Source organism: Lactuca serriola, chromosome 7 (genome assembly GCF_051521515.1).
Source record: "Lactuca serriola cultivar US96UC23 chromosome 7, Lser_US96UC23_V15, whole genome shotgun sequence".
NCBI classification, from domain to species: Eukaryota; Viridiplantae; Streptophyta; class Magnoliopsida; order Asterales; family Asteraceae; genus Lactuca; species Lactuca serriola.
This window is the reverse complement of record NC_136414.1, coordinates 101,741,743-101,758,888: the sequence shown is the minus strand read 5'-3', so window position 1 is coordinate 101,758,888 and position 17,146 is coordinate 101,741,743. Positions and strand designations below refer to the sequence as shown.

The 17,146-nt window shown below is 38.5% G+C and overlaps 1 protein-coding gene across 1 annotated transcript; it reads right to left on the bottom strand.

Annotated features, from left to right (window-relative positions):
- Positions 1-13,249: 13,249 nt before the first annotated feature.
- On the bottom strand, positions 13,250-15,086 carry LOC145063237 (FBD-associated F-box protein At5g56370-like). Its single transcript, XM_079010823.1, has 2 exons — positions 13,549-15,086; positions 13,250-13,466 (listed from the first exon to the last, which is right to left on the bottom strand). The coding sequence occupies exons 1-2, from the start codon at positions 15,055-15,057 to the stop codon at positions 13,407-13,409; spliced, it is 1,569 nt and encodes a 522-aa protein (XP_078866949.1). The 5' UTR covers positions 15,058-15,086; the 3' UTR covers positions 13,250-13,406.
- Positions 15,087-17,146: the final 2,060 nt, after the last annotated feature.

Here is a 17,146-nt window from a genome sequence, read left to right as displayed (position 1 = left end):
GTGGTGGTATTAATGCTTTCTTTAAAAATGTGTTTTATTTTAAAGCATTACCTTGTGATGGTGTGTATGAAACTGTGTCAATTATAGACAACTTAGGAAATAATGTGTTGTATATTGATTCTTCTACTAGCCTAGATAAAGCATCATTGTGGCATTGTTGTCTTGGACATGTAAACAAGAAATGCATAGGCCAACTCCAAAAGAGTGGAGTCTTGGAGTCATGCGACCTTAAATCGGATGATAGTTGTGAATCTTATCTACTTGGAAAGATGACAAAATCACCCTTCACTGGAACTTGTGAAAGGGGTGAGGGTTTGTTGGACCTAATACATACTGATGTATGTGGGCCATTCAAAACCGCCACAAGGGATGCTAATCGGTATTATGTGACTTTTATTGATGATTTTAGTAGATATGGTCATGTCTACTTGATCAAACATAAGTCAGAAACCTTTGAAAGGTTTAAGGAATTCAAACAGGAAGTAGAAAATCAATTGGGCAGGAACATTAAGATGCTTCGATCCGATCGAGGTGGTGAGTATCTTAGTACCGAGTTCCTTGACTATCTTAAGGAGTGTGGGATTGTCTCACAATTGACTCCTCCCAGGACACCATAGTTAAATGGTGTAGCTGAGAGGCGTAATCGAACCTTGTTAGACATGGTTCGCTCTATGATGAGTCAAGCTTCGCTACCAATCTCTTTTTGGGGGTATGTGTGACATCCCCAAAATCACGGCCAGAAAAGACCGGTTTGTTTATGCTTTGTTTAAAAATCAGAGTTACATTTTAAATGAAAGTGTTGCGGAATTTGTCCCAAAACAAAAATATGATAAAGATTTATCAAAAGCATTTCCATAGAAATGTATTTCATTAAAAGACTCGGGATGTCATGTTCGTACAGATCAAAAGCATAAACAGTACAATATAAGCCTTACTACATTATTTCATATCTACAGGCCTATATCCGTAATCCCTCGTCCAAAACATCACACCTATGCTCATGCGCCACTACCTGTAATACATAAAACTGAGTGGGTCAGACTTGGGAGCCTGGTGAGCACATAGGGTTTTCAACCCACAATAAATAAGTTTATTAATTTCATCAATCAACAATAACCCGATTACCCGTTCCCGTTATCCTCACTTTACGTCCCTAAACACCTATCATAAGGGACCTAGCCTAAGGATCATCATCGGGACGGACACTACTGCTAAGGGGATTCCTCAGCAATAAATGTCCTAAAGGCAACCATGTGGGGGATGGAGTACACCGGTGAACACATCGTTCACAAACACCTACAGGTTGCAAGCCTGCTAGTGTTCCACTGGACTGTCTAGAAGAGTCCGTGGTCGTCATCCATACTCTGCTAGATGACAGAAACAACAACATCAACATCGAGGCCTCTCATCATTTTATCACACATCAGCTATTACATCTACCCATGTTTTACCCCAACATTTTCGTAGATATAAAATACATATACAGTTTAAATCATTGAAAACATGTATAACAATGTTCATCCAGCATAGATAGCAAGTATTCAGATAATATGCACACATAGCACGTAATTTATATAAAATACTTCATATCTATGTGTAAACTGAAAGTAACTATGCACTCACCTGATTAGGTGGTGACTCAGCACTCGGACAGCGCTTCGATACTCTCAAAACGATATTCCTTCGATAAAACCTAGTATTGATACCACTAGGGTTTAGTTTAACGATAGCCGCGACAAATTAATTAGTCCGAGTATTATTAAGCGTTAATAATACTCGATATAACTCATAATAATAGCCCAAATAATTATTTTAAGGACCTAATAACATTCCTATAATTATTTGAAAGCTATATTAAAAATTGCGTAAGCGTAGCACACTTACAGCGAATTTTATCGAGAACCGGGACTTGATTGGAGCAGCGTTTCGAAACCGAAAAACTCCTTTTTCTCGGGACTCCGGGAGCCTCGGGGCTTCCCTAGGGTGCTAAGGGTTTTACCTAGGGCTTAGGAGGGTTTAGATGAGCTAGAGAGAGAAACTAGTGAGAGAAAGAAGAGGTTTTGGGGTGAAGAGAAATGGCAGCCTCGCACCTCAATTTATAGGGTCTGGCTTCGGACATTACGCTGGGCGTACTCCTCGGATAAGATTGCCAGCCTCGGACCAGCTGTCTTGCACTCCATCGGACGGATAAGAACCGAAGTACGCGGGGCGTACTTGGCCTCGGACGCGGGGAGTTCTTCGGACGCTAGGCGTATCCTCGCTACGCTGGGCGTAACCCTCGCACCAGGTGTCACCATCCGAAGCGATTTCATCCGACGGCTGGGAGTTCGGCCACGTCATCCTTTCATGCATCAGTTTCGCAAGTTTACTTTCCAACTTTAAAAATTCGTAACTTTCTCATACGAACTCCGTTTTTAACGTTCTTTATATCCACGCGAAGGTGGGAACGTACTCTACAACTTTCGTTTAGACTTCGTCGGCTAATTTTGGCTCGATTTTAAATTTTATATTATTAACGGGTCGGGACATGATTGGTCCGTTAAATCCTCATAACTTCTTCATCCAACATCCGTTTTCACCCATCTTTTTCTCGTTACGCTACCCTTAACGAGATCTTCGATTCTCGTTCAGGTCGTGTCGGCTAAAAACCGCTCGATCTAATATTCGAATTTCGGGCTGTACACTGCTATTCCGAAACTTCGAAAAATCATAACTTCTTCATACGAAGTCAGATTTGGGCGTTCTTTTTATCGATGTTCTTATTTTAACATATTCTACGACTTTCGTTTAGATCGCTAAGGCTAAATCTCGCTCTATCGTAAATTCACTATTTACGCTTCCCGGTGCCGTGCCGGTTTTACCGTGAAACTTCGACGGGTCATAACTTCTTCGTTATAACTCGGATTTCGGCATTCTTTATATGCACGGAAACCTTGAGACATATTCTACAACTTTATGTAGAGATATCGGGATTATCTTATACTTTAATTTTGACGCTTATTTTTATTATTTATTAATTATATATTTATAATTAAATTATAAGCACATAAATACACATAATTCACATAATACTCAAATATTTCATCTTTATTACTTCAAAAGAGTTACAAGGGTTGACCTAGACTATTACATTGACAAAAATGCTTAGCCCTGAAACCCGGGCGTTATAGTATGCCTTAGAGACTGCTACCCATATCCTTAATCTAGTCCCTACAAAGAAGGTTACCAAAACACCTCATGAGATGTGGACTGAGAAGGTTCCCAATTTAGACCACATCAAGATTTGGGGTTGCGAAGCTTTCGTGAGGCGTGAGACTCATGATAAGCTCGAACCCCGAAGAGAAAGGTGTATTTTCATCGGCTACCCATAGAAATCCTTCGGTTACCTCTTCTACAGACCCAGTGAGAATGTGGTCTTTGTAGCAAGAAGAGGGGTCTTTCATGAAAGAGAATTTATAAGCCAAGGAGACAGTGGGAGGCAAATTGATCTTGAAGAAATTCAAGAAGCAATTGGTGAAGGAACCTCAGACACTAGCAATCAACCTGAGGAGGAAACTCCTGTTGAGCAAGCTGACAAGTCTGTACCTCCGAGGCGTTCCACACGGGTTAGGAACACACCTTCGTTTTATTATGGCTTTCATATTACTACGGAAGGTGATACATTTATCAGTGATAGTACACTGGTAAATTTGGATGAACCTAGCAGTGTTAAGGAAGCCATGGCAGGCCCGGAGTCTGCTAAATGGAAGGAGGCTATGGACAGCGAGATATAGTCCATGTATGACAATCAAGTTTGGAACTTGGTTGACAATGTACCAGGCCGTAAAACAGTCGGGTGCAAATGGATCTTCAAGAAGAAGACCGACATGGAAGGAAAGGTGCATACTTATAAGGCTCGACTGGTTGCGAAGGGTTTTACTCAGACTCAGGGTATTGATTATGATGAAACCTTCTCGCCGGTAGCAAAGATTAAGTCTATTAGGGTTATGCTAGCCATTGTTGCATTTCATGATTATGAAATATGGCAAATGGATGTCAAAACCGCTTTTCTTAATGGAAAGTTGGTTGAGGATGTGTACATGAATCAGCCAGAGGGTTTTGTCAGTGCAGAGTACCCTAATAGAGTATGCAAGCTTGAGAAATCCATTTATGGATTAAAACAAGCATCTCGTAGCTGGAATCTTTGTTTCGATGAGAAGGTCAAAGAGTTTGGCTTCTCGAGAAGTGAAGATGAGTCTTGCGTGTATGTCAGAGCTAGTGGGAGTATAGTTAGCTTCTTGGTACTGTATGTGGATGACATACTACTTATAGGAAATGACATCCCAACCTTGCAGGAGGTTAAGTCCTGGCTTGGGAAGTGCTTTGCTATGAAGGACCTAGGGGAGGCTGCCTATATCCTAGGGATAAGGATATTAAGAGAAAGGAGTAAAAGACTAATTGGACTTAGTCAGAGTATCTACTTGGATAAGGTGTTGAAAAGGTTCAACATGCAGAATTCCAAGAAAGGAGATTTACCGATCCAAAGCAATGCCAAACTGAGTAAGACTCAGAGTCCGAGTATAGAGGCAGAGATAGCTGAGATGAGCCAATTACCGTATGCTTCCGCTGTTGGCTCGATCATGTATGCTATGACTTATACCCGCCCTGATGTGGCCTTTGCTTTGAGCATGGTCAGCATGTATCAGGGGAACCCTGGCAAGGCTCATTGGACCGCGGTAAAGAACATTCTCAAGTACCTGCGGAGGACTAAGGATTGGATCCTTACCCTTGGTGGGAGTGATGACTTGAGAGTATTAGGGTATAGTGATGCTAGTTTTCAGACTGATAACGATAACTTCCGCTCTCAGTCGGGCTGGGTCTTTACCTTAAATGGAGGGGCAATCTCTTGGAAGAGTTCCAAGCAGGAGACGGTGGCTGATTCGACTTGTGAATCAGAGTATATAGCAGCGAGTGAAGTAGCGAAGGAGGCGATATGGCTGAAGAACTTCATCGGAGACCTTGGAGTTGTACCGGCTATTAAGGAGCCTATAGAGATTTTCTGTGACAGCAATAGTGCGGTTACCTTAGCCAAGGAACCAAGAGATCGTGGCAGATCCCAACACATTGACAGAAAATATCACTTCATAAGACACAAGATTGAAGAAGGACTCCTCGTGGCAAAGAGGGTATCGTCGGATGAGAATCCTGCAGATCCCCTTACGAAGGGACTGACGAGGGTTAAGAATTTTCAGCATGCGAGGCGCATCGGGCTGAGGGATGATATTAGTTTTACAGATTAGATAGTTTTCCTAAAACTTGTAAAATGTAATCGACGTTTGATGATGAATAAATTTTGTGATTTATTTATGAGTAAAGTGTTACTGTCATTGTCAATTATTTACTATTGTTTCAGTTTTGCATGTTTTGACTTCCAGAATAATTAATTTATTCGAACCTCCACAGTCGGTCATACGTCGGAAGTAGGTATGAATCAAAATTGTATGAATTGGGTTTGTAGATGGCTAAAAGTGTTTAGATATGGCAATGGTTGCTACAACGTTCATGAGTACTCATAAGTTATGAGTATTGGAATAAACCCACGCTCACTTGTATCACTTCATGGAATTTATCTCGAGTGATCGTGAGACGATAATATCATATAAGTCTTCAAACCTAGAGATATGAGTTGTTACCTATGAGTTGGTTGTGAATTGATTGCACGTAAACGCATCAGTAACTTGATGTTATAAAACGTGCATTTGTGTACAATTCAACAAGTAGTAGAACAAGCATATGAGTCGAAGTTTATCTGTTCCTTCTAGAAATAGAAGCGATATCTGGGCCCCTCGATGATTTTGTGTTGACCCATGTACCGGGCCTGGTCAAAACTAAATTGATGTGTTCAGTTAAGTTCTTTGTCAAACAAATCGGAAATCGAGAAACAACTGCCAGACAATAAGCAAGACATAGTTCCATGTGTTTGTCCGGCTGATATCGTGAGAACAGAGGATTATGTGATCACTTGTCTTAAAATGGCGCTTCATAGTTCAACAGAGTTTTCGAGAGCTATGATTGCTGGTTGGTTCCTGAAGTAATATAGGCAAATACAGTCATTAGACTTATCCAAGTGGGAGTCTATTGGATAAGGTGTCTAAGTCCATAACTTATTTGGTATATACTTGACCCGACCCGGCATGGTCCATTTGGGTTGCACTTCACCCGAACTATTTATGGATAATTTTATGAGAGTTATACACATATGTTTATTAATATATTATAAGTTATAATATATTAATATGAAGTCATGTTATTTAGTTAGTCTTAGTCTTAAATTAATTATGAATTAATTTAGAGATTAAAAGGAAAAGTAATTAGATTGTGGGCTATTGGTTTTATATGGTGTGGGCTAATACTCATTTGTTAATGGGCTAGGCTTATATGGAAGTCCATGGAGCTTTTAACCCATGGATCCTAGGAAAAGGAAAGGTCATGGGTTATTAGAGTTTCACCCTAACCATGCACACTATATAAGCATGCTTATATTGCATGAAATGGCAACTAGTGAACTAGTGTGTGTGCTTGTGTGTGGCCGAAAAATTACAAGTGTGTGTACACTCTCTCAAAGTTTTCCAAGTGTTTGTGGTGACTTGTGATTCCATTTAAGGCATTCACATTATTGGTGCTTGGCTCTCAAACTCCAAAGAATCAATCTCATCAAAAGGTATGTAATCTCATCTAACTCTTTTATGTTTAAAAGTTCCCCATGCTATGTTAGATAGGTTATGAACCTTGGAAAAATTATTATTTTGCATGTATTAGACAAACATAGATCCAAGGTTTATTAGGGTTGCATGTACACTTAGGAAGTGTTAGATTGCTCAAAACCCAACAGAATCAACCAAGGATTCCGAAGCAAGAGCGGTTATGAAGATCGCGTTCTCAGAATGTTGCTAGCAAGCCTTAGGGAACCAGTTTGGGGATTCCAGTCAGGACATGGGTTTATTTTTGGATGCTAGGTTGTGTGTATGCTCGACGTTGGATGTGTTCGGATCAGTAACCAACGAATGAGATAGTGTCAGAGTGTTGTAAGTCTGCGGGTGTAGCCGTAGCATTCACTAGTAGCCAAATAGTGATAGAGTGTTGTAAGTCTGCGGGTGTAGCCGTAGCGTTCACTAGCAGCCAGATAGTAATAGAGTGTTGTAAGTCTACCGGTGTAGCCGTAGCATTCACTAGCAGCCAGATAGTGATAGAGTGTTGTAAGTCTGCGGGTGTAGCCGTAGCGTTCACTAGCAGCCAGATAGTGATAGAGTGTTGTAAGTCTGTGGGTGTAGCCATAGCATTCACTAGGTTGGTAGATAGCGTGAGTGCGTTGTTAGAATGCGGAAAGAACAGTAGTACCCACCAGTTCGGGTGTAACAGTGAGGAAATGGAAATCCACAGATTGGATTTCAGAATTTCCCAGACGGATTAGACCTGGTTAAGCCAGTGATAAGATTGTAGAAGCGCCACTATAGAGATGAGAGCAAGGAAGCAGTGGACTACTTAAATTCATTTATGACATAAGGTTACCAATGGTCATGTAGCAATCACCTTTAGCTTGGGAATTGGTGACGTCAGGATTCAACGCTTGGAACCAATCAGTTAGATCAGAAGGCTGTTAGGGCCACAGTGACAAGATAACTAGTAACTGTTACTTTCAGAAAAGGATTTCGTTTAGGAGTTGTGTGAGGCGACTAAGTAGGGAGTCCTTTGGCTCCGCAGTCAGGCCAGAAACCGGTATTTCAGATGACTGATGAATGAATTGACACTAGGAAGGTCTCGATAGATGTTGGAAAGCAGCCATGTAGGAACATGTGTTTCAGGCAGTTCCGTGTTTCAGGCAGTTCAGTATTTCAGGCAGTTCCGTGTTTTAGGCAGTTCAGTATTTCAGGCAGTTCCGTGTTTCAGGCAATTTAGTGGTCGGGCAGTTTACTGTTCAAATAGTTCAATGTTTCAGACAGTCAGTGTTTCAGGCAGTTCAGTGTTTTCAGGCAGATCAGGGATTCAGACAGTTTTTAGTCTCCAACAGTAATGGTATTTGAGGATCTCATGTATGATAAGCGTAACAGATTGCTGAGTAATGCTAAGTTACCCACCGTGGGGTTCATCTATAATGATTCAGTATGAGTGGTCTGTTAGAGATTTAGAGGATGAAATCTAATTTAACTGGGGGAGAATTGTAACATCCCGTTTATAAAATAAATAAATAAATGCATAGAAGTCCTAAAGTCAATAATAATTGAGGAAAACACTAGTTTCGAGGGTTAATTGTAAAGATTTTAGAAGATGATGGCTGTTTAGTAAAATTCGAACTTATTTTGTATAGAAACTAAGTTTGAGGGGTTATATTATCCAAGTGACTAAAATGCAGGGGCTACTTCTCCCATTAATGGAAAATTTGATCTCCGGTTCCCTGTACGCGACATAGCGGGTAGGGATGTGCTCCTCTTGTTTGGATTACAACACCTTACACCTGCATCGGCCAACTATATGTATGAATTTAACCCTAGCTATAGATAGGAGGGGTGTGTGCATTTGGCGGTGATAGAAAGGTAGAGAGCTCAAATGAGGGGCGAGAAAGAAGAACTCAGATGTGAGAAGGGTGTCATCCCCGACTTCCTCATCGTCGGACCCCTGGTTAGAAGCACGACGAAATAGAAATAGAGACTTGACGAAATTGGGATTGGGATTGAAAGAGAGAAAGGGGATGGAGTTGCCAATCACCGGAGCTGCTGCCAGTTGTCGAAGTTACCGTCGGAAGAGTGAAGGATCTCCGGTGAAGTTTCAGAAGGCTTCCGATGTGCTGAAGAAGGCGATTTCCAATCACTACTTCAAGGCATGTCTCTATCTGAGGTTTTAATTTATTCAATAGCATTCTCATTCTCGTCTATTCTCATTCTCGTGTATATATGTTTGAGGAATCATGTACACTTCGTGATTGAAGACTAGTTCCCGAGATGTTTAGATGAGAAAGGAAAGGGCTGAGTTTGGTAAAGCCTCAGGTGAATTTCATTGGCAGAGGAGGTCGAAGAAGGAGTTGCTAGCGATCTGTAAACCAGTTCTGGTGGAGTACCCTCGGCTGGAGCTCCCTGGTGAATTGGTGATTGTTCTCGATTACATGAGATGAAGAAGAGGTACATGCCTTGACCGATTTTTACCTTTAGGTTAGATCTAATTTTTGGGCTTGAAGATTTGGGTTTAGACTTTAACTTTAACAGAAATAAATAAATAGGCTGATGAATTGAGTTTTAAATCATATGGGCTTCAAGGAAATTGGTAGGCTTATATATATATATATATATATATATATATATATATATATATATATTCATAGATTAAATATTCGACTAAATAAATATTAATGCATGATTAAATGTGATGGAAAATACTTAAAAAAATATGGTTTGTTTCAATTAAATATAAAAAGGATTACAAGCCTTGGTCTAAAGAGATTAAAAACTTGATTTGGAATTGGGCCTTGCGATTGAGCTTTGGTAATTGGTTTATTAATGGGTCATCCAAGAATAATCAAATGGACTAGAATAATTAGTTAGGCTTTAGGGTAAGGCCCATATGAAGGATTGGGCCCAATTTGGAAAATTGGGCCATAGTTTGGGCCTAGAGGGTTGTATGATATTGGGCCCTTAGAATGAGGCATGTTGGACTGGACTGGACAATTGGGCCTTAAGGGAAGCCCATATAGAGGTTTGGCCCAATTTGGAAAATTGGGCCATTTGTTGGGCTTTGATCCCTAGTTGACTTTGGGCCTATGGATTGGACCTTGGGCTTAGGTAAGCCAAGATTAGGGTAATGTAGTAATTATCCAAGTTATTTAATTATAGTTATGTAGTGGAACCCAATTATTAATTGGGTGTTATTTTGATGTTGACAGATCGGGAATCTGTCATCTAGCAGCTGGGGTCGCGTCTGTGGGACTTCAGCAGTGTGGGATTGAGTCTGCAGGACTTCAGCAGTGTGAGGTGAGTTTCCTTCCAGTAGGAACGGGTCTACGGCCACAATGCCGGCCCGTTTAGTTAGCAGTAGTTCCGGACCTCGGTCCGATGCAGTAGTTAGATTGCTTGATGTCTTTGTGATTCAAGCATGTTTTGTGTTATGTGTTCCAGACCCTGGTCCAATGCAGTATGCAGTATACGTGTTCATGCTAGTTGATATGTTTATGCTATGTTATGTTCAGTCAGTTCCGGACTTCGGTCCGATGCAGTTAGTTCCGGACTTCGGTCTGATGCAGTTTCCGGACTTCGGTCCGATGCAGTTTCCGGACTTCAGTCCGATGCAGAGGGCAAGGCCCTGGTTAGTTTCCGAACTTCGGTCAGATGCAGTTCCGGACTTCGGTCCAATGCAGAGGGCAAGGCCCTGGTTAGTTCCGGACTTCAGTCCGATGCAGTTTCTGGACTTCGGTCCGATGCAGTGGGCAAGGCCCAGTATGTGCTTTATATGTTATTGTATGGTATGTGGTAGTTTGGGGAGAGTCACTAAGCTTCGTGATTATAGGTTTCAGTTTTGGTTTAAGGTACTCAGTTTTCAAAAGAGGAGCTCGGGAAGATTGCAGTGCACACACCAATTGTTCAACCTGGGATGTTTATACTCTGATATACTTGACAGTTGTTATAATATTTTGAGATACATTGCTTATGATTTTTATATGAGGTTTATCGACTATGGTTTTTATTTTTAAATTAACGAATTTTTCAGACTGTGTTTTTGGGATGTTACAGGTTCCGACGGGTACCCAACGGGTAGCGCTTCCGAAAAATAAAAAATTGAAACCGAAACCACTTAACGTGGTTCCGGTTCTAGAACCGGCGGTTCCAATTCCGGTACTGGTACTGGATACCCCGTTCCGATGCTCACCCTTACTCGAAGGTAGGACTTTCTTTACTTTGTATGGCGTTACACAACTGTCATATGGCTGTGTCAGGATCTGCTAGCCACGTATCCTCGTACAGGCTGTATTCTCATGGTTTGGATGTACAATTGCTACTGTTGCGACGTCACTTTGTACTTTTCGTCGGCCTTTCTATTCCTTTCGAGCCTTCGTGCTAGTTTAGTATATAAGTGGGCAACTTCGAGACATATGGGGCAGGCGACTTGGCAGTTCGGTATATTTGGTATATTTGGGAAGGATATAAGGTCTCATTTGATAGTTTCTGTCTGGGAAAGTGTTGTCTGGTAAAGTGTTGTTTGGGAAAGTTTTCTAAGTGTGAAAAAAACCATGTTGTGTGATTGTACATCTGATTGACTGTGCTGAATGATGAAAAATGACCCGGTTTATGTCCAATAGTGATGGAATGGATGAGATTTTTTTAAAATAAATTAGGATGGTGGTGTTGTCCAAAAAAAGAATTAAACCAATAAAAATGAATTAAAGTTGTATTTATTAATATATAAATATTATATATTATAAATAATATTTATGAATATATAATAACCCAATGAAAAATTAATCCATAAAAAAGAAATTTAAAAAAAAAAGAATTATTTAAAAGAAACTAATAATCCAATAAAATAATATTTATTAATACATAAATATTATATATTAAAATAATATTTCTTAATATAAAATAATACATTAAAAAGTAATAATTCAATAAAAAATAAAGTTAAAAAAAATTATTTAAAAAAATAATAATCCAAGAAAGAAAAGAAATAGGCAGGATTTAGTGGATAATTGTCTTTCCAGACCATTAGCCAGAAAGATATTAGCCAGAAAGATATGATTTTGAGGCTTTCTGGAAAGACATATCTTAGCGGGAAAGATTCTTTTTTTGTGTAAATCAAACAGTCTTTTCAGTCCATTTAGCCAGAAAGATCTGTTTGAATTTGGAAAGATGCGTATCAAACGGAGCCTAAGTATTTCCGGACTATATCCCATTATTATATGATTTTCCATTTATTACTTTGTACGAGGCCTTTCATTGTTTTTCGATATGCTTATTAACCCTAACATTATTCTTCTTAAATGTTGAAACTGCTAACCCTGAAGTACGAATTTCACATCTTTATTTTATTGTCTTTCGTAATTCTTATATCGTTTATTTGAGCTTTTGAATTTGATCAGTCCACGACCTATCTTTTTGAATTTGATTATATGTTGAATTTTTTAAATAACTTTCAAATATGGCGTTCTTTTCGTTTTACTTCATTTTTGTTTTTCTTTTTTATCGTTCTGGTGTTTTTTTCATATACTAAACCAACCATTCAATGGATATTTCATGGATTGTAACAATGATAGTGCAAGACCAGGAGATTTTATTGTGACGCAGACAAGATGTTTGATGAAAATCCTCAGAGTTCATTGGTGTTCTTGGCTTGATAACAGGGGTTCTTTGGACCTTGAACCATAAATTCTGCTAGAGTTTATTGGTTTCTGTAATTTCTCACTGATAATGTCTTGGGTGAATCAATTTTTAATAACAAATGTTCAAATTTCTTTGACCTGATCAATTTAAAACTATGCATACTTATCGATGATTATAATATGAAACTATTGTTTGATTATTTAATGCATGAGTATTTCATGCTCATCCAAATGGGTGTGAAATTATTGCCATACACACTCTGGGTCAAGAACGAGAGCTTGATGTCCTTTGTAAGATGATTCTCAATTTTCTTAACGTAATCAGACATTCCAATTGGTAGCATCCTTTCCATCCATCACATCATTTTCTTTTGCCATTGACACACAACCAGATTCCTTTCCCAGGAATTGGAGGTCTGATTCCAATAGAGTATTAGTCACATTGCCATTCTGCAGAACAACGGAATCGGAATGTGTACCAGTGGAAATAGAGTCCTTTTCCGTGACTTGAAGTTGAGGTTCACATATTACATTGGAATCGGAATCAGTAATTCCAGGGGCAGTTTCATTGCCATTCCGCAAATCAGTTATTTCAACCTTGGAACCAGTCTTATTCCCACCTTTTACAACATTGGAATCGGATTCGAAATCGCTATTCTGGATAGAAGTGTTATTCAATTCCGATTTCTTGGCCAAGGGCTTCTTACTGTAGTCTTCTACCTCAACACCCTTCATTAAAGAAACTGAGGGGTCGTTTGGTTCGTAGCTGTTTTTGGAAGGAATGGAATCTGTCAAAGGAATCGGATATTGAGGAATCATAATCTGTCACAGGTTTAGAATAAAATTCAATAAATAAAAATAGAAAATAAAACTAATTTTTGTTTAATGCAATTAAAATCCATGTCACCATAATATGAAACGGTCAACCAATGAAATATTCTGACATAAGAAATAGTCCACAACCCAATGGAAGAAAGTCTACTTTACAAAACCAAAAAGAAAAATAAATAAATAATTCACGATAACTTAAATGCCTAAACATGAACTCAAGGCATCATTAATCAGTTAATCACAGTCGCTTCACATTTGATGGAAAAATGAAACCTCCAGCTTGCAAAGAAGAAAAAACCTACCAAGTGAGAAGACAACAAAAGTGATTAAATATTATTGAAAAAGTTTTATCCAAAATGGAAAATTAAAACAAATTTTACCTCGGAACATAAATACCCAATTTGAAGCTCCTTGACATGGCCAAGATTCATTATAAACCCTTTAAGCGTATCTTGTTCTGCTTCCTTAGTCATTGTCGGGTGATGCCTTGGACTTGGAAAAACATAATTTAAGTTAGCTTTGACTAAAGAAGACACATTTACCAACAAAAGCTTCGACAAAAGTACATGTTTGATTGTTAGTGATAAAATATTAGGAGCATTGATTTCAATGATATTGGCCACAGATTCATCATAAAAATCACTGAATCCAGATAACACCAAGTTTTTAACACTCTTTGAAGTAATATCAAGCCGCCTATGACCATAGCAATCATTCAACTCCAAAGTTACCAATACAGGACTCCCAGATAATATATTTTCAATCAAATCTTCATCTAAACTCCGATAGGATATATACAAACTCCTAAGACTTCTCCAACTAATCGCCCCAATTGGATTAACCATGCACCCATCTAATCTCAGCTCAGTTAAACATGAATTGGTGACAAGAGTTTGATCTAAGGTTAACTCAGATTCGAATCCCGTATTCCATAAGATTAAAACAATCTCTTTAACGTTACATCTTATAGCATAACGAATCCAACTATTAAGTTGCGATTGGAACTCATTATCAAAATCGGAAACCACTGTGAATTTCTTGAGCTGCAGTTGGCGACATTGACTTAGTGATGAACTATTTGGAGCATTGATGTCGATGATATGGGCTTCAGATTCAGATTCATCATCTGAAGTAATATTCAGACCCGTATCACCATAGCAATCTTTCAACACCAAAGTTTCCACAAGAGGACTCCCAGATAATATATTTACCATAACGTCTACATCTAAATTCTTAGTGGAAATACACAAACTCTTAAGATTTTTCCAACTAACTGCCCCACTTGGATTCAACGTGCAGCCTACTAATCTCAAATCTGTAAAACAAGAATTGACGAAAAAAAACTGATCTAACCGAAACTCAGCTTCCCTTCTCGTATACAGAAACTCCAAGCTAAGCTTTTCAACGTTACACCTTACAGCATGACGAATACAATTGTTGAACTGCGCTTCAAAACGAATATCATATTTGGTATGCATTTGGAATTTCTTGAGCTTCAACTGGCGACATTGAGTTAGGGTTTTCTCCACCAATAGAGGGAAATTGGACCTTGAGTTAGGGTTTTTTAGACATTGAGACAGGGGAATATCAAAATGTCTAAAAAGCAGAGTCGGTACCCAAGTCCAAAGATTTGCCCATCGTTTGGAGAGTGTACCTGTTCTTATGGCATCTTTTGTGGAGGGTAAACGACAGAGGATTTCAAGAATCAAGCAATCAGGCAACGCACTGATTCCATCCTCTTCCTCCTTCTCCATGACTTCTTGAAACTTAATCCGTTTCCGGGGAATTTTAGCTTGATTTGGTCCTTCCTTCAACATCTTCAACAGAAAGCCCTCCTGTTTTCCTTCGTCAAAAACTGCACAGATCTCAATCGCCGTATACCTTTTCATATTCAAATCAATTTTTATACAAACCTATTATATTATTTAAATAAAACAAATAACAATTTTATTTATCATTAATATGAATTATAATCACGGTTCTAAGAAGTGTGGTGACTCGCCTCAAGACATATCATAGCGAATAGCGAGCCGTGACCAAGCCGTTACAAAAACGTCCGAGACGGGTTTATTAAACGTGACGTCCAAATAACGTGTCAAGACGCGCCTTACCACGTTATGGCCTGCTGTTTTTTTCAAAGCGCGGGTCCTTTTTTTCTGATTTGTTCTAAAATAATTAAGTTTTTGTTAACTTTTTTATTTTAAATATTAATATAACACTTCTGAAAACTTAATATATTTTATAAAATTCAATAATTATATGATTTATCATTTTTAATATATATAAAATAGTCACGTTTTGAAAAATATTATGACTCTCCAAGGCTTGTCATGAATTAACTTTGACATCGCCACCAAGCTCACACCTCACATTATTTAGAACATTGATTAAAACATTGAGTGGATGCAAGATTATGGGTCTAATATTATTATTTTTATTTCTGTAAAGTCTTTTAATATTTTATATGGATATATAAGCAATTAGATTGACTTTTAAATTTTGGCGAAATTTATATCGACATCAATTACAAATTAACAATATAAAAAGAGATCGAGCAAATAGACATCATCCAAGGAAGATAGCGGTTGAAGCACGACCAGTCGAAAAACAACACACAAGATGTGAAGCACGAACTACAAAAACTCTTAATGAAATCATATTTGTAACTCACGAACCACAAGCTAATAAAATTGGCCTTTTTTTTAGTAAACAAACAAAATCTAGTTAAGAGATATGTGAATCATGAACTCTTGGACTAAGGTGTCTAAGGTCCATTTGAAATTGCTATAGTGGTGATGAATAAAAGTTATGTTATTTTTGGGTTGTCCTTATAACCAAGAAATGACTTGGATTAACCAAAAGAGATAGATAAATGATTTATTAATATATTATGTGATTAATATATTAATTAGAAATAGTTAATAATTAATTATGAATTAATTAAAGATAGTCATAATTGATTAATTATTAATCAGAATTAATCTTGAATTAATTGGGATTAATTAGAATTAATTAAAGGTGCAATGGGTAAATGAGGGTTTTCGACTGGAGCAACTTCAAATGTCCGGACGGTAAATGACTTAACTAGTTGGCAATTGGGTATCCCAAACTTTACCAAATTCAATATAATGCCTTTTCGGCAAAATCCCTAATGGTTGAATCGTTCTCCTATTCCATCTGTCACTTTCTAGATGGTAGGTTATGCTCATGATTAGGGGTGCAAACGAGCCGAGCCGAGCCCGAGCCTGGCCAGGCTCAGCTCGGGCTCGTTTAAGTTATATGAGGCTCGAGCTCGAGCTCGGCTCGATTCGAGCTTTCTTTTACTGAGCTCGGCTCGAGCTCGTAAAGAGTTATACAAGCTCGGTTCGGGCTCGGGCTCGACTCATTTTTATCAGGCGTGCCTAAATAAACTTAAGCTCGGATCGAGCTCGTTAAAAAGCTCGTTTACTAATACCCGAAATTCATAATTCCCCTAATATATATATATATATATATATATATATATATATATATATATATATATATATATAACAATAAATAATATTATATAAAGGCTCGTTTATGCTCGCGAGCCTAATCGAGCTTTGTGACATAGGCTTGAGCTCGAGCTCGTTTAATAAACAAGCTTAATATTAAGCTCGAGCTCGACTCGGGCTCGTTTAAAATCGGTTTCGAGTCGAGCTTTTAACGATCCGATCTCGAGTAGCTCGCGAGTAGCTTGGCTCGTTTGCACCCCTACTCATGATGTAACGACCCAAATTTTCAAGTCCAAAATTTTAATTTTAATTAATTGATTTATAAAACACTCGTAAGAAAACATCGTGAAATCATATAACTTGTAACCCAATATCTCATGTCTGAAAAACCAAACTATAAAAATAGAAACAATGTCAGAGTATAATCCCAGAAGATCATATAATGCGGAAATCCAACGTGTGTGCATCATGTGCAGCTACCGTGCCGGCTCCTTCCCCTTCG

Excerpts from the sequence above, each read along its gene's own strand:
- LOC145063237 (XM_079010823.1), bottom strand. The coding sequence starts at position 15,057 with ATGAAAAGGTATACGGCGATTGAGATCTGTGCAGTTTTTGACGAAGGA. Across the intron at positions 13,467-13,548 it reads TTGGGTATTTATGTTCCGAG|GTTTTTTCTTCTTTGCAAGC; the intron begins GTAAAATTTGTT and ends CTCACTTGGTAG.